Here is an 18635-nt window from a genome sequence, read left to right as displayed (position 1 = left end):
CTTAAAGGAGGAGAAAGAGGTGGAGCGGCAAAGGGGTTTTGGGCGGGAATTCCAGAGCATGAAGGCTGAAGGCATGGCGTCCAACGGTGGAGTGAATGCACACGAGTCAGAGGAAGAGAGAGTTTGGAGGGGAAGGTGTAGGGGTGAAGGAGATAGGGAAAGGCAAGGCCATGGAGGGATTTAACAACAAGGAGCAACATTTTAAATTTGAGGTATTAAGAGGAGCTAATACATTTCAAGGATGGGAGTGATGGGCGAGAAGGAATCAATGTGGGAGAGAATACAGGCAGCGGGGTTTTGGACAAGCTGCAGTTTATGGAAAGTAAAGGCTGGAAGGCTGGCAAGGAGAGCATTGGAGTAATTGACCCTGGAGGTGACAAAGGCATGGATGAGGGTTTCCCTGGTGGATGGGCTGAGGTAAGGGTGGAAGCGGACAATATTCTGGAGCTAGAAGTAAGTTGACTTTGTGATAAAGAAAAATGGGTTCTGAAGCTTAGCTCAGCATCAAACACCCAGTTAGCAAACCATCTGGGGCAGCCTGAGACCGTGGCCAGTAACCCAGTGTTCTAAGTCAACTGGATTTTAAGTTACCAGCTCACAAATCGAGGGGCTGCAATGAACACTAATATTACAGTAATAAAGATACCCCGCTGTCAGAAATGAAGTCATTATACAAATGCACAATGGCAATAATATAAACTACATCAAGTCTCATCTTATATTATTTCAATGAAAATGACACACACTAAGCATCATTAAGACTGATTTCCTGGGCCCCTTCTGTCCAGGCACTAAACAGGAGCAGCATTCCCGACGTGCACTGCAGCTGTCCAGCCCTGGGATCGTCCCTATTTCCTGTCCCTGGCCATTTAATTGGGCCGGGGTCAGCCCTGGCACAGAGCCATTGCCTGGCAACTGCGGTTAGGATAGGGAATTCGGAAGTACCTGCTGCCTCTACTGGGTGATTGAGACCTTCTGGTTGCTGATGGAGATCGGTTGTTGGAGATTGAAATACAAATTTCTGGGCAGGGGTGCAAAAATTAAAATGTGGCCTACCTACCATTCTTCAGCCTGCCCTGGGACCTCCTCCCGCCACTCCCTATGATCCTCTGGTTAGCAGTAGCTTGGAATAGGCCACAGTGCCAGCTGACCCTGGGTACCCCAGCAAGTGTTCCAAACGGAAATAGAGACGGGAGCCTGGGAACTCTTCCCCGCCCCCACCACCACCACAAGAAAGTCCCAAGCGGGTAAATGGAGTTGAGGTACAGATCAACCATGATCTATCTGAATGGCGGAGCAGGCTTGAGGAGCTGAATGGCCTGCTCCTGTTCCTAGGTTCCCAGGGGCAGGCACTAATGGGGCAGAGACTTAGGTCTCCTCCCCTTTCTTCCCTGGCCTTTGCGCCTGCCGAACGCTCAGTGTCCAGGCACAAAGAGCCAGAAAAATGGCCCCTGCAGAGCTCACAGTGCAGGAGGAGGCCATTCAGCCCATCTTCAGTACCTATTCCAATCCCATTTCCCGCTCTTCACATTCTTGCTTTTCAAACGTTACTCTGCTGAACAAGGATAGAAGAAAAAAGTGTGACAAACACTGCTTTTGTGGGGTGGGGGGTCGAGGGGAATGGGTAGCTGGCCCTTTAATCTTCCAGATCAGACAGATGCTCAGTGTGCAAGGCAGCTTCCGCTCTGCTACATCAGGCGCTGCTGATTCTATCCTGTGCTGAGCTGTGTGCACACTCGGTATAGTGCAGTGTGGTTTTACTCTCTCTCTCTCTCTCTTAGAAATTGCATATTGCCCAGCTGGGAAGACCTAAACCAGGCTGATGATTGGCTGGTGGAGTTTTTTTTCTCTCTCGCTGGAAGCCCAGCCCTCCTTCTGAATTTGAAGTTTCCTGTTTCCCCTTAAGTACATAAACCAATGACTCATAGGCGCATTTTTACTCTCAAGACAGACAGAGAGAGAACTCAAAGTTGGGACAAGCCTCCACTAAAAAACTTTACAAACTTTTTCATTCTCCCCTCGGCCATTCCTAGTCGGGACCTTTAAACTGTGGGGCTAATGGATTCCTTTTGGATCTTCGCTTTATTTACAATCTCAAGTTTTACAGACTTCGTCCAGGCTTCCGGTAAGTTTGTTTAGTGCAGCGCACCGCACTGCACTCGGGGCAGCGGAGTGCCGGATCCCAGCGCTCAAACCCCGGAGCTTAGGACAGTATACATTGGATGGGAAAGGACAAGGGCACCGGGCTGGGCTGGGTCGGTGGTGACAGCGCTCGGCGCAGGCTGTAAACACTGCAGGGTGTAGCACCTTTTAAGTTGTATTTTAGAGGTGGGGGAAAGGAACCAGTTTCTATTGGATTGTCACATTAGGGCTACCCATGCCCCGGGCTGGGAATGTGCACCAGGTAGCTGCTGTCCAATGGGGATAGGGCTGGGCACAGGAAAGGTGGGCAGCTGAGTGGCGGGGCTATTGTAAAGGGGGACTGTGTCTATTGGGATATTGTAAAGGGGGACTGTGTCTATTGGGATATTGTAAAGGGGGACTGTATCTATTGGGGCTATTGTAAAGGGGGACTGTTTATTGCGGCAATTGTTAAAGGGGACTGTTTATTGGGGTGTTGTAAAGGGGGACTGTGTTTATTGGGGGTGTTGTAAAGGGGGACTGTGTTTATTGGGGGTGTTGTAAAGGGGGACTGTGTTTATTGGGGGTGTTGTAAAGGGGGACTGTGTTTATTGGGGGTGTTGTAAAGGGGGACTGTGTTTATTGGGGGTGTTGTAAAGGGGGACTGTGTTTATTGGGGGTGTTGTAAAGGGGGACTGTGTTTATTGGGGGTGTTGTAAAGGGGGACTGTGTTTATTGGGGGTGTTGTAAAGGGGGACTGTGTTTATTGGGGTATTGTAAAGGGGGACTGTGTCTATTGGGGCTATTGTAAAGGGGGACTGTTTATTGCGGCAATTGTTAAAGGGGACTGTTTATTGGGGTATTGTAAAGGGGGACTGTGTTTATTGGGGTATTGTAATAGGGGGGCTGTGTTTATTGGGGTATTGTAAAAGGGGGGCTGTGTTTATTGGAGGTATTGTAAAAGGGGGGCTGTGTTTATTGGAGGTATTGTAAAAGGGGTGCTGTGTTTATTGGAGGTATTGTAAAAGGGGGGCTGTGTTTATTGGAGGTATTGTAAAAGGGGGGCTGTGTTTATTGGAGGTATTGTAAAAGGGGGGCTGTGTTTATTGGAGGTATTGTAAAAGGGGGGCTGTGTTTATTGGAGGTATTGTAAAAGGGGGGCTGTGTTTATTGGAGGTATTGTAAAAGGGGGGCTGTGTTTATTGGAGGTATTGTAAAAGGGGGGCTGTGTTTATTGGAGGTATTGTAAAAGGTGACTGTTTATTGGAGGTATTGTAAAAGGGGACTGTGTTTATTGGAGGTATTGTAAAAGGGGACTGTTTATTGGAGGTATTGTAAAAGGGGACTGTTTATTGGGGGTATTGTAAAAGGGGACAGTGTTTATTGGAGGCATTGTAAAAGGGGACTGTTCATTGGGGTATTGTAATGGCGGATTCTGTCTATTGTGGTATTGTATAAGTGAACTGTTTATTAGGGGTATTGCAAAGGGGGACTGTGTTTACTGGGAGTGACTGATTATAGAAGTTGGCTGTTTTAACTGGGAGATGTGTTACTGGGGGTGATGTATTTGCAGAGGTGGGCTGTGTTTACTGTGGGATATGTTACTGGGGGTGATGTATTTGCAGAGGTGGGCTGTGTTTACTGTGGGATGTGTTACTGGGGGTGATGTATTTGCAGAGGTGGGCTGTGTTTACTGGGAGTGGCTGATTCTAGAGGTGGGCTGTGCTTAATGTTTAGAAATGTTACGGGGAGACTGGTTGTAAAGCTGAGCTATATTGGGCAAGGCAGATTGCTAGAATATTTCACAAGGTTAATATAAGTGACTGCTGCAAGGGTTTACATTCCTCTAGTGCCTGGGTTTAGTGATCTTAAGGTTGAAATTGCAGCAGGGAAAAATGGCTCTAAGAGATGTGTGCGTGTGTGTAAGTGTATGTAACAGAGAGTTTATTAAGTTGAACAGCACCACAAGCATTTTTGTTGACCTGTCTTCAGTTATTGATATTTATGATTTATTCCAAAACCAAAAAGGTTTTCTTGCGTGTGTGCCCATCCTGCAAATATCCAGCTTGATTGCATTTCATTTTTCCACAGAAAGAATGAAGGCAGTGTTCTTTCAGTCTGTTAGCCTGCCAGCTTCACTGAGAGTGAGTGTTGTATGAGAGCAGTACGGTGATCATTGATGGGGCTATTTGATTCAGAAGACATTTGCGACAAGGCACTTTCGATTATGTATCCTGTGCCACCCGCAAAGCATAATCACTCGGTCAGCAAGTGAGCGGAAAGGATCTAAAGGTGGAAAGAAAGGCATGCGACAGATCTAACAGAAATAGAAATACAATAAAAGAGATATTTCAATAGGTGGGAGATTGGGGGGAAGCTTTTGTTTCATTAAATAATATTTGCTTTTTTAAAAAAAAAATGCAGTGGAACACTTTCAATGGAATCAAAATGAATCTGTTTCAGCAGGCTATTTTTTTTGTGTTTTAAGAGAATTGAAGGGGATTAGTCAAACTAAAACTGCACAGTAGTCACTGTCTTTAGATGCGTTTGCCAGTGGAGGCACTTGGCGTGATCAGAGAACATTTATAGTATTTGTACCTTGTATCTCCTGCACTTCAGATATGTGTGTCATGGACCAAGGATGGTCAATTGGCTTCTCCTGAGCCATGTGCAGCTTTTCTGTATCTGAACTAAACTAGAGTTCATCCGAAACACTGCTGCCCGTGTCATAACTCGCACCAAGTCCCGTTCACCCATCACCCCTGTGCTCGCTAACCTACATTGGTTCCCGGTCCGGCAACGCCTCGATTTTAAAATTCTCATCCTTGTTTTCAAACCCCTCCATGGCCTTGCCGCCCCCCCAGCTCTATAATCTCCTCCAGCCCCGCAACCCTCTGAAATCTCTGTGCTCCTCCAATTCTGACCTCAGTTTTCATCGCTCCACCATTGGCCATGCCTTCAGCTGTCTAGGCCCTTAAGTCCTGGAATTCCCTCCCTATACCTCTACCTCTCTCCTAAAAAATAAACACCTCTTTGACCAAGCTTTTGGTCACCTGTCCTAATGCTCACTTTAACCACCATCAGGTTTTTATTTCCAGATTTATTTTTAAAACTGAATTAAAATTCTCACACTGCCATGGTGGGATTTGAACCGGTAACATAACCACTACACTATCGTACCCTCTTCCAGTAGGAAAAGATGGCAATTCATTTGGCACTACTTGCTTTCCAATTGTTTGGCATTGAGTCAACCTCGTACAGCCGTCACCAGCAAGTCATAACAAGCAGTATCCATGTAAATAAAAATAATGGAGGATTGCCTCACGCTGTCGTTAGCTGTAGGATATACATAACTCTCCCGGTGCCTTGGGAAGGCCATTCTAAACATGGCCTGCCTGTGTTACTAGCTGCATGTTCCAGCTAAATACAGCCAACCCCCCCCCACCAATCCCTCCATTTCCCAGGCAGCCCATGAGGCAATGGCAGATGCAATAGGCCCACAAACACATCTGTCACACTGGGAGGTAATTGGGAGTAGCTGGGTTCAAAATTCATTTGCGCAACTGTTTAAAGAAATAATTTATTAGTCGTAAAAATAAAGCATGCTTCTGTTTTAAGGGGACATTCAGTAGAACCGAGGCATAAAACTATACAGATAGCAGCACTAAAAACAGAAAATGTTGGAAATACTCAGCAGGTCAGGCAGCATCTGTGGAGAGAGAAACCATTAACATTTCAGGTAGCAGCACTTTGAGTAACTATGGGTCGGGTGACAGTATCTGTGGGTGGGGGGGTGATAGATAACTGAAAGCTTATTAGTGAACCACGTATGTATTATGATTTCATTGCAGGTGCAGTGTCGGTGAATACCTGTTCACATGTGTTGAAGTGATTTTTAATGTTTAACCTGCTTTCACCGTGGCATCCTTTTGCCAATGTAAAGCTGCCTGCAAAGTGCCCCACTGAGCTGAAATGTTCAATGTCACACTGCCACCCTTTCTGAACATTAAACACTTCAGCTCAGTGGTCTAGTGGTGATTTTCAGATGAGACATTAAACCGTGACCCCGTCTGCCCTCGCAGGTGGGCATGAAACATTGCCAGGCATTATTTGGATGAAGAGCAGGGGAGTTCTCCCCAGTGTCCTGGCCAATATTTATCTCTCAACCGACCTCACTAAACTGGTCGTTGTCACATTGCTGCTTGTGGTTCCTTGTTGTGCACAAATTGGCTGCCACGTTTCCTACATTACAACATTGACTGCATTTCAAAAATCACTTCATTGGTGTAAAGCGTTTTAGAACATCCTGAGGCTGTGAAACGCGATATATAAATGTGAGTTTGTTTGTTCAATGTGCCCATGCACTTCTATCTTTGAATCTTGTGTTGTCAATACAGCTGTTTGTGCTGATGTGACCTGCCACTGTAATAACCTGCCCACGCATATTGTTTAATATTGCTTTAACAAGTGAATTTTTTTTCCAGAAACATTGACACCTCAGCAGCCATACTGTGTGGCTGTGGTTTGGTAAATAGAGGCATCCCTATGCAATTGGCATAATGTAAACCATTTATGATAAAATGTGGGCACCGTTTTTATTGCAGATAGTTTTGAAGTAAGCTGAGATCTTTTAAAGTAAATCCTGCTTTTGAAGATCTGCATTTAGATTGCGTTGCATTGCAGAAGGTTCCAGCAGGTCATGAAGATAGGGAAACTGCAGGGGAACATGACCAGAGAGGGATCATCTGAAACACACACCATTCAGATTCGGTACCACACTTGGACAGTTCTGGTCTCCATATTACAAAAAGGATATAGAGTCACTGAAGGTGCAAAAAAATTTTACAAGGATGATACCAGAACTGAGAGGCTGTACCTGTCAGGAAAGTCCAAACGGGCTGGGGGCTCTTTTCTCTACAAAAGAGAAGACTGTGGGGTGACCTGATCGAGGTCTTTAAAATTAAAATTATATAAGGGTTTGATAGAGTAGACTTAAGAGAAAATGTTTCCAATTGTGGGGGAATCCAAAACTAGAAGACATAAATATAAGATAGTCACTAATAAATCCAATAAGGAATTTAGGAGTAACTACTTTTCTCAGAGTGGTTAGACTATGGAGCTTGCTACCACAAGGAGTAGTTGAGGCGAATAGCAAAGATACATTTAAGGGAAAGCTAGATAAATACATGAGGGTGAAAGAAATAGAAGGATATGCTGATAGGGTGAGATGAAGTAAGGTGGGAGGAGGCTCGTGTGGAGCATCAACACCAGCATAGACCTGTTGGGCCAAATGGCCTGTTTCTGTGCTGTAAATTCGAAGTAATTCGATGTAGTTCAGAGAGTGCCAGTATAAAGACATACCCACCCCACTCTCAGCAGTTTTACAGAGTTTAAGAACTGGCCTCAAAGCTTTGGTGTGTTTTATTTTGTCGAGACTTTACTTATCTGGGCTAAACAGTTTGAAAATCAATCAAATTCATTGAGGAAATCTTGCTCTCTTTTCATATTTTAACTTTTTTTTCAAAAAATTATAAACTCTGGGAGAGACACTGGAGGAGAGAACAACTCTTAACTTCAGAAAACTATCTCTCCTTCCTTTTACAAATGCTGTTAAGTATGTTTCTTTAAAAAAAACAGCCTCAAAAGATCTTTTGAGGTGATAGTTACAGTTGAAAGCTCCCTTCTGATCACTACCCTGTTTATTACACTGCGTGTGACTACTGAAAACATTGGAGAAAACATTCCCTTTTTTTGTTTTTAAGTTTCAATGCCTGGGTCTTGTTCTGCCTGGTGAAGGCTTGATTTGAAGGGCCCTCCATAAATGGGTCCTTGTTGAACAAAAGCTGTAATATATTCCCTTGTATAAAAGGTCCTGGTTGTTTGATAACACTGTACTTACACTGTTATAAATAGCAAACATGTGTCTAATCTAAACCAGCTGCTGCTCTCATGAGGAATATTTTAGCAAGGCTTCCAGTATGGAACAGACTGTGCATTTTTTTGCACGTTTCACAATCATTTAAATAAATGATACTAGAACATTGTGAATATGAAAAAGCGTTGTTCCGATCCGTACATGTAATGGCCTTATTTATTTTTGATCATGATGCTATGTGCTTAACTTTTTCAGTAGTTGAGACATTGCAGCTTGATAATCTACACAGGACATTGCCTCCAAGTAAAGCCCTCACTCGTTTCTGCATTCCATCCAATGGTGAAAGACCGTCTCCTCAGCCATGGCTCAGTTAGCCTCTGAATCGGAAAGTTGTGGGTTCAAATCTCACTCCTGAGATTTAAGGACAAAATCTAGGCTGACGCTCCCAGTGCAGCACTGAGGGACTGCAGCACTGTCGGAGGCACCGACTTTCAGATGAGACGTTAAAGCGACTGCCCTCTCGGGTGGACGTAAAAGATCTCGCGGCACTATTTTGAAGACAAGCAGGGGAGTTCCCCGTGTCCTGGTCAATAGTTATCCTTCAACCAACATCACTAACAAAACAGATTATCTGGTCATTTATCACCGTGCTGTTTGAGGGATCTTGCTGTGCGTAAATTGGCTGCCACGTTTCCTACATTACATAAGAAATAGGAGCAGGTATAGGCCATTTGGCCCTTCGAGCCTGCTCCGAACAGTGACTGCACTTCAAAAGTACATCATTGACCTTTAAAATGCTTTTGGAGTGTCCCGAGGTGCAAGGTTTTCCTTTCTTTCCATATGATGCAAACTGGAGCAGTCCAAAGCGGAACTGAAAAATCAAATGACCTGTGTCTCTGATCATGTTAAAGGCTGTGACGTGCCCTCAGGGTGTGGAACTTTTCAATGAAGCTCTTTCTTCCCCTTGAAGTTTCTTATGTTATCTGAACCTCTTAAATCTGCTACAAACTTGAACACATCCGCAGATGAAGTTTCTTGTTCATAATATGTGCAGCGTTTCGAACTCTGGCTCCAAGGATAAATCCACTGCCTGCTCACTGTGGTACTGAGCCGTTCTGACATCTGTCCATTCCGAGTTAGCCAATCTCTGTTGGAGGCAATACAGTTGACCTCAGCACCCTTTCGAGACTGAGATTTTCAAGACTGAGATCAATAGATTTTTAAAAAGAAAGACTTGCATTTATATAGCGCTATTTACGACCTCAGGACATCCCAAAGTGCTTTACAGCCAAGGAAGTACTTTTGAAGTGTAGTCACTGTTGTAATGTAGGAAAAACGACAGCCAATTTGTAAGCACAGCAAGATGCCACAAACAGCGATGTTATCAATCATCAGATAATCTGTTTTAGTGATGTTGGGTTAAGGGTTAAATATTTGGCCAGGATGCTGGGGGAGAACTGTCCTTCTCTTTGAAGTAGTGCCTTGGAATCTTATACGTCCGCTTGAGAGAGCAGATGGGGCCTCGTTTTAACATCTCATCCGAAAGATGGCACCTTCAATAGTGTAGCATTCCCTTAGTACTACACTGGATTGTCAGCCTAGATTTGGTGCTCATGTTCCTGGAGTGAGATTTGAATCCACAACCTTCTGATTCAGACTTGAGAGTGCTACCAATGAGCCAAAGGTGGGTAAAATGAGTTGTGGTGTAGATCAGCCATGATCTGACTGAATGGCAGAGCAGGCTCAAAGAGATGAATGACTTGCTCCCGCTCCTATGTTCCCTCATCTAGGAAGGGAGGGAGGGGAAATTAGCTGGAGTTCCTGCTCCTGATTATTGTCCAGTGACTCCTGGTGGAAGATGTGCACGTTGAGTAAGGACTGGCCTGGCTCTCCGCAGTCAAATACCCTGCCGACACTCATGTTTAGGGTTGTACATGTAGATTGAGGATTTGTACAAGGGTGGTATAGCATCCGTGAAACTATATCACAGCATTGGGCCTGCACCTTAAGGGGAGGAGGGAGAAAATTTAAGGGGGCGGAAGGTTCTCCAGAGGTTTCCCAGTTGAGTATAATACCAGAATTTGTATCTTCAGATACCAACACCATTATGGCTGGTGAGTTTGTGAACAAGTCCAAAGAAAAGTGAAGACAAAAGTTTGACACTGCAAAATCCGTTATTGGACTTTTAACATATTTAGTGGGTTTACAATTAACAACAAATTATTCCCTAAAGGTTTATCTGAGTTCTCAAACCTTTCAAACAATATTTCAAATGATAGTGATGACAGTAACAGTGAAAAATATTCAGTGCTATGTCAGCACCAAACTTGGCCTCAATCAAAGCTTCAAATCCTTGGAATTTGCTCTTCCTTTCTGTCTCTGGACATTTCTTTATTTCTCATTCCTTCTTACTGCCATAGAAACATAATAAGCTCCTGGGGAAAATATTGAGAAATGTTTAGTATATGAAAGATACCAGTTTAAAATAATAAAACTATTTATTTACTGTCAAGATCTATTGTTCGTGCTTGTTGTCCTTTTCTGCTTGTTATTTTTCTGCTGGATCTCCATTGTGCCTGTTATTTGTACAGATTGTTCTTGTGTGCCATCACACATCTATAAAAATGATTGCTGAATTATACCCTCATCCATACTTTCATTCCCTCCAGATTCGACAATTCCAATGCTCTCATGGCCGGCCTTCCATCTTCCACCATCCATAAATTAGAGATTATCCAAAACTTTGCTGCTTGTATTCTAATTCGCCCCAAGTCCCATTCACCCATCATGCCTGTGCCCATTAACATACATTGGTTCCTGGTCCATCAACGTCTCATTTTTAAAAATTCTTATCTTTGTGTTCCAATTCCTCTTTGGCCTCGCCCCTCCCTATCTCTGTAACCTCCTCCAGCCCTACAACCCCTTGAGATCTTTGCGTTCCTCCAACTCTGGCCTCTTGGAAGTGGTACTCGGTAAAATAATGGGACTCAAGGCGGATAAATCACCTGGACCTGATGGCTTACATCCTAGGGTCTTGAGGGAAGTGACGGTAGGGATTGTGGATGCATTGGTAATTTTCCAAAACTCCCTGGACTCAGCAAAGGTCCCGGCAGACTGGAAAACTGCTTATGGGCCAGAAATTCCAGAACGGGGCTTGCAGCGCGTGCAAGCCCCGTATTTGCACTTACCCCGCGTTCCTGCCGATCAGCTCCAGGGACGCCTGCACTTCCAGAAACTGAAGCAAGAATCCCGGGCAGCGTATGACATCACGCCGCCCAGGAGCGCAGCCAGCGCGGACCCAGGAGCGTGCAGTGTAAGTGAGACACGCCCCTTGAGGTCTCAGTTTCACTGGACACGCCCCCAATGTTTCTGTCAAGCTGCTTTGCTTTTTTACATGCAAAGCAGCAGTTTAAATAGGTTTTTGGAAGTTTTTTGAAGATTTTGGTAACTTTTATAAACTTTTTTAAATGTTTACATTATTTTGAGTAATCTGAAGTAGTTTTAAAGAGAATTAAAGCAATTTAAAGACTTTTAAAAGCCCTAAAATAATTTTTTTAATTCCATTTATTTATTTAGCAATGTCGTCGTCATACGTGTCTTCACACTGTTCCCTTTGGGGAACTGTATGAAGTGGTGGAATGATTTATGGCCGTGATTAACGCTCATTCCGTGACCGTAACCATCTTTGAACCAGCCATTAGGGCGGTTAGTCCTATGGCGGGAGGGTTTTACGGGCTCCCACAAGCTATACAAGGAGGGGGGGCCACCCACACCCACGGACGCAAATATCCCACTGGATGTCAACCCAGAATTTAGAGCCGGAGCTCCGACTCCACTTGCTGGGACTGTCTGGAGCGGGGTTCGAAACCCTACCCTGATCTGGCCCAGCGGCAGGGATCCTACCGCTATGACAAAGGCCCAATCCGATTAGCAACGTGAAATGGCAGCATAGGGCTCCAGTCACGGGGAGGGAAAAGGCGCAGGAAACGTATGGGTGTCACCTTTTGTGCGGAGTGGGCCTTTTGCGTAGCAGTAAGCATCCCCGCCGCTGGGCCAGAAGGAGTAGGGTTTTGAACCCCACTCCAGACAGTCCCGGCAAGTGGAATCGGAGCTCCAACTTTAAATTCTGGGTGGACATCCAGCGGGATACTTGCGTCCGTGGGTGTGGGTGGCCGCCCCCCCCCCCCTCAGATGGGTTGTGGGAGCCCGTAAAACCCTCCCGCCATAGGACTAACCACCCTAATGGCTGGTTCAAAGATGGTTACGGTCACGGAATGAGCGTTAATCACGGCCATAAATCCTTCCACCACTTCATACAGTTCCCCAAAGGGAACAGTGTGAGGATACGTCCGATGATGACCTCTTGCGCAATGCACCCTCCTTGGACCCTCAGTCGCAGGTGCGAGGGGGCAAGTGGTGCAAGTGTTAAATTTTTTATTTTATTGACATGTAAAATGTTGGCCCAATAATTCCCTTCCAAATGCGCTAGTACGGTCGGGGTACTTACGCATCTGGCTGGATGAAATGCCGGTTTTCAGCATGCACAGTGCATGTGGGGAAAACCGGCATTTCCTGTCCTCTGAACGAAGGGGTTCAGAGGCAGAACGCGTGCGACTGCACAGGCAGCGCGTGCGCAGTATAATTCGCCGCTTTCATTAATGCTTTCAGTGAGGTCAAGTCATTACAACTTACACATGAAAAAAGCATGGGTACAGTTGCTCCAGAGGCTGCGGAGGAAGATATTTATTATCGTGGAGCTTCTGAAAGTATGTATGTCTGTATATATTCCTTTGCGTGTTATGTATATATTCCTTTATGTGTATGAATGTATTATTTAATTATGACTTTCAGAGAAAGTAACTTATTGGAAAATCATAATTAAAAACATACATTCATAGTAAAGGAATATAAAACATACATACATATACGTAAAGGAATATATGTGGACATACATACATAACTCATTCTCACATTCCATTCACACAGCCACAATTGCTCCTTCTACCTACCGTTCTGAAAACCCTTTTTTAAAAAAAAAAAAAAAAAAAATTTTAACTTTAAAACTTACTTAAAATTTCTTAAAATAACTTCCCTCCCTTTCCCAAACAAAAATATTGCATTTCAAAAGCTCCACGATAAAATATATCTTCCTCCGCAGCCAATGAACCACTTTACACTTGCTTTTTTTCAGTGTAAGTTCTGAGGACTTACCCTCACGGATTTCATGAATGAAATCCACGAAGTTCACTGCGCAAGCGCTGCCTGTGCAGTCGCACGCGCTCGAGGTCTGGAAATGCCGGCGTTCCCCGCATGCGCTGTTCCTGCTGAACGCCGGCATTTCCAACGGCCAGAAGCGTGAGTACCCCGAGCGCACTCACGCTTCTGGCCTGGAATTTCTGGCCCAATGTAACACCCTTATTTAAAAAGGGCAGTAGACAGAAGGCTGGAAACTATAGACCGGTTAGCCTAACATCTGTGGTAGGTAAAATTTTGGAGTCCATTATTAAGGAGACAGTAACAGGACATTTGGATAATCATAATTTAATAGGACAAAGTCAGCATGGTTTTATGAAGAGGAAGTCATGTTTGACAAATTTGCTGGAGTTCTTTGAGGAAGTAACATATAGGGTGGATAAAGGGGAACCAGTGGACGTAGTGTATTTAGACTTCCAAAAGGCATTTGACAAGGTGCCACACAAAAGATTATTGTTTAAGATAAAAAATCACGGGATTGGGGGTAATATTCTGGCATGGATAGAGGATTGGCTATCTAACAGAAGGCAGAGAGTTGGGATAAATGGTTCATTCTCAGACTGGCAATCAGTAACTAGTGGTGTTCCGCAGGGGTCAGTGCTGGGTCCCCAACTCTTTACAATCTATATTAACAATTTGGAGGAGGGGACCGAGTGTAACGTATCAAAGTTTGCAGATGATACTAAGATGGGAGGGAATGTAGTGAGTGAGGAGGACATAAAAAACCTGCAAGGGGACATAGACAGGCTAAGTAAGTGGGCAGAGATTTGGCAGATGGAATACAATACTGGAAAGTGTGAGGTTATGCACTTTGGCAGGAAAAATCGTAGAGCAAGTTATTATCTTAATGGCAAGAAACTGGAAAGTACTGAAGTACAAAGGGATCTGGGGGTCCTGGTGCACGAAACTCAAAAGGTTAGTATGCAGGTGCAGCAAGTGATTAAGAAGGCCAATGGAATGTTGGCTTTCATTGCTAGGGGGATAGAATATAAAAATAGGTATTGCTTCAGTTGTACAAGGTATTGGTGAGACCGCACCTGGAATACTGCGTACAGTTTTGGTGTCCATACTTAAGAAAGGACATACTTGCTCTCGAGTCAGTACAAAGAAGGTTCACTCGGTTAATCCCGGGGATGAGGGGATGGACATATGAGGAGAGGTTGAGTAGATTGGGACTCTACTCATTGGAGTTCAGAAGAATGAGAGGCGATCTTATTGAAACATATAAGATTGTGAAGGGGTTGGATCGGGTGGATGCGGGGAGGATGTTCCCGATGATGGGTGAAACTAGAACTAGGGGGCATAGTCTTAGAATAAGGGGCTGCTCTTTCAAAACTGAGATGAGGAGGAACTACTTCACTCAGAGGGTGGTAGGTCCATGGAATATGCTGCCCCAAAAAGCTGTAGAAGCTACATCATTACATAAATTTAAAACAGAAATAGACAGTTTCCTAGAAGTAAAGGGAATTAAGGGTTACGGGGAGCGGGCAGGAATTTGGACATGAGACTAGGTTCGGATCGGTCATGGCCCTGTGGGGAGCGGGCCCAGGGGCCGTGTAGCCTGATCCTGCTCCTATTTCGTGTGTCTAATTCTGTTAGATTCGGGAGATGGTTCTGTGATAGTAGATTGGCGGTTAGGATCAGATCAGCCATGATCTTATTGAATGGCGGAGCAGGCTCGAGGGGCCGATTGGCCTACTCCTGCTTCTATTTCTTATGTTTGCGCAACCCCCACTTTCTTCACCCCACCATTATCAGCAGTGCCTTCACCCTAAGCTCTGGAATTCCCTCCTTAAACCTCTCTACCTCTCTCTCCTCCTTTAAGACTCTCCTTAAAACTTACCTCTTTGACCAACCTCTCCTAATGTCTCCTCCTTTGGCTCGGTGTCAATTTGTCTGATTACACCCCTGTGAAGCATCTTGTTTTACAACTTTTAAAGGCGCTATATAAATGCAAGTTGTTTTTGTCAAAATTAAGATTTGAGAACTGCCTTTGACGAATTGTATTATCAAGAATTTTACTGCCAAGTTAAAATGCATAGTTTTTTGAACTTTACTGTAATTAATACAGTCCCCACCACCTACACCGCCCTTGCTTAACATGGGCAGCCACTGATAACTGGCAGACAGCACTAACCGTTTCCCATCGCTATAAGAGTCAATTACAAAGGTGCCGATTACATCGTATTAAGTGTGCTGACTAGTTCGGCCAGTCCTTCTCACCTTGTGAGTCTCAGTGCTTCTGTGTGACTCTCCCAAGATTCTCTCTTTGCCGGCAGATTGGCGCTTTTCCAGGTCAGTACGGCAGCTGAGTGGAAACTGCCTCCGACATCAGTTGTTTTTCTGGTGACCAGTGGAGCCCGCAGGGATCACCACAGGCAGGGATTGCCTTTACCGTCCCCAGCGTATAGCGTGCAAATTGTGTTAACACCATCGCTACCCACTATAGGTGGTGAGGACTGTACCTCTTTTTAGTAAAGGGAAAGTAAAACTTGCACCAATCTGTCATAGAATCATACATCACAGAAGGAGCCTCTTTGAAAGAGCTATCTAATTAGTCTCACTCCCCTGCTCTTTCCCCATAGCCCTGCAAAATGTTTCTTTTCAAGTATTTATCCAATTCCATTCTGAAAGTTATTATTGAATCTGTTTCCACCACAGTGCATTCCAGATCATAATAACTTACTGCGTACAAAAAAAAATTCATCTCATCTCCCCTTTGGTTCTTTTGCCAATTAGTTTAAATCTGTGTCCTCTGGTTACTGACCCTCCTGCCACTGGAAACAGAGTAGACCGGGAGAAAATATCTAAAAACCCTCATAATTTTGAACACCTCTATTAAATCTCCCCATAACCTTCTCTGCTCGAAGGAGATCAATCCCAGCTTCTCTAGTCTCTCCACATAACTGAAGCCCCTCATCCCCGGTATCATTCTACTAAATTACCCTGGCTATTATTTCCAACATGGATCAGGTGCGAGGGTTGTGACTTTCATTCTCACTCTCCTGCTGTCTGGTCACCATCCCAGGCAGTATATGGGACGGAGGTAGGTAGAATAGGGGCTCATAATTGCAGCTGTTACTTTACCTGTCCGGGAGGGAAGCTTGGTTAAGGGTGAACTGCCCAATTAACGTTTAAATAACAACAGAAAATACTCAGCAGGCCAGGCAGCATCCGTGGAGAGAGAAACGTTAACTCTGTTTCTCTCTCCACGGATGCTTCCTGGCCTGCTGAGTATTTCCAGCATTTTCTGTTGTTATTTCAGATTTCCAGCATCCGCAGTATTTTGCTATTAGATTCTAATTAAATGTTTTTTTTAAAGGTAATCTATTTAATCGGTTGAGCCACACAGACCAGGAAGATCCCAGAACTGATCTGTGCTGAGTAAGCTGATCTCAGCTGGGGTAGTGGTAGGGACACTACAGTTGACCTTGGATAGGGAGTGGCAGATCAGGTATAGTTCTTGCTGCTTGGGTGCTTTCCAACGAGTCCTGCCTGGATATGTGTGGATGTTGGTGAGAACCGGATTGGGCTCTGCTGAGATGCCCCTGCAGTCAAATAGCCCACTTACCATCACTAACCAGGCTCTGACGTGAACAATAATGAGGTGCTGGATGCTGACCAGTCCCCATGGAATCAGTGCTTTCAGAAGAGAAGATGGAAGGTCAGAAAAAGGATGGGGAAATTTAAAAAAAAATTAACCCACTTTTAGGGAAAATGGTTGCAGTATGAGTAGTTTTGTTTCAATAATAAAATTAGAATGCACTATTCTTAGTTATAATGGTAATTCTGTCTCGTTTTAGCTTCAGGCAAACACATTTGTGTGTCTTTGCAAATCTAACCTTTAGTTTAAATGTTGAAAGAAGCTCACAATATCCGATGAGCCTGGGGTTGTGCTTGGCTGTGATGCCCCTGAGTTGAAAAGCCTGCCGACATGCTCTGTCCAGGTGCACATATGAAAGCTGACCCAACGTGGATGATATAGCAGGAGATGACTGGTGCCCAGCCTCTAAATAAAAAATGTCATTTTTTGTTTTAAATGGGCCTCGAGTTACAAACGGTCACTACCTCCAGATGATTGAGTGCACCTCGGTTCATGTTTGAAATGATGCAAATTAGGCGTCAGAGTGAGCTGGTGCAACCAACCCTGTTGTTAAGGAAGGAATGTTACTAATAACTTAAGTGGCTACCAAGAGATGAGTTTTGTCAGAAGACAAAAGAGGCAGATGCTGGCGATTGTCCACTCGGCCTTTCACTGTAAATCACTTAGTGCCATGGTGTCTGATGCTGGTTGGACCTATTCCTGAAGGTTTCATCACATGGCCAGCTGCCAACTTGCCCTGTCCATCCTCACGGTGCACAGCCTTCCCGTGCCAATTGGAAGGCTATTAGGCTCTTAATTACCCGATTGGAGGATGCATGACTGTCGGTCAAACAGCCTCTTTATCCCGTGTTCATATGTTTTTGTAAATACATGTTCAAAGAAAATGAAAAAAAATCACGCACTGTTTTTCAATGTCCCTATGATTTTTTCTCCTGAGTTTTTCGCAGCAGTGTCCTGGAGATTCATCTTCACATCCTGGAGGATTGGCAACCCGACTTCCTGCAGTGTTTTAGTGACTCTCTCCAGAAATGAGGAAAGGGTTAGACGAAGATGCTGAGAGACAGTAGTAATAGGTTTTGCGTTTTTAACTTAGCTTGACTTCCCTCGTTTTTTGAACAGTTGATGGGATCTCTTGCAGAACCTGATCAATAAGATCATGGCTGATCTTCTACCTCATCTCCACTTTCCTGCACTATCCCCATATCCCTTGATTCCCTTAATATTCAAAAATCTATCAATCTCTCTTGAATATACTCAACGACTGAGGCTCCACAGCCCTCTGGGGTAGAGAATTCCAAAGATTCACCATCCTCTGAGTGAAGAAATTTCTCCTCATCTCAGTCCTAAATGGCCGACCCCTTATTCTGAGACTGTGACCCCTGGTTCTAGACTCCCCAGCCAGGGGAAACATCCCTCCTGTATCTACCCTGTCAAGCCCTGTAAGAATTTTGTATGTTTCAATGAGAACACCTCTCATTCTTCTAACCTCTGGAGAATATAAGCCTAGTCTACTCAATCTCTCCTCACAGGATTTGATGAGAAGCCGTTTTGAAGCGTTTCATAACTTAGCAGTTTAAAATTAGCGAATCAACCTGCCCAACGCAAGAGAAGTGGGTCAGAGCCACAAGAAGGCAAACCGCAAACTGTAGTGTAGCCTCCTGAACAAGTGGAGACGGGGAGGCAATGTTCACTACAGTTGCTTTAAGCAGTGAAATGGTGTTTTAAATGAATTCTACTTTTAAATACTTAGATTGAACAGGATTTTTTTTCCCCAATAATATA

The 18635-nt window shown here is 44.4% G+C and overlaps 1 protein-coding gene across 1 annotated transcript in view; it reads left to right on the top strand.

Annotated features, from left to right (window-relative positions):
- The first annotated feature begins 1725 nt into the window (after positions 1–1725).
- Positions 1726–18635, top strand: part of tgfbr2b (transforming growth factor beta receptor 2b) — a 117380-nt gene continuing 100470 nt past the window's right edge. The window contains exon 1 of the mRNA XM_085988985.1: positions 1726–2125. Coding sequence (XP_085845111.1) covers positions 2059–2125 — 67 coding nt within the window. The 5' untranslated portion in view covers positions 1726–2058. The remainder of the gene's footprint in view (positions 2126–18635) is intronic.

The sequence above is a fragment of the Somniosus microcephalus genome, chromosome 5 (assembly GCF_052327205.1).
Source record: "Somniosus microcephalus isolate GS21.2 chromosome 5, FLI_Smic_1.0, whole genome shotgun sequence".
NCBI lineage: Eukaryota > Metazoa > Chordata > Chondrichthyes > Squaliformes > Somniosidae > Somniosus > Somniosus microcephalus.
Note: the sequence above shows the minus strand (reverse complement) of the source record. Positions and strands in the feature narration are given on the sequence as shown.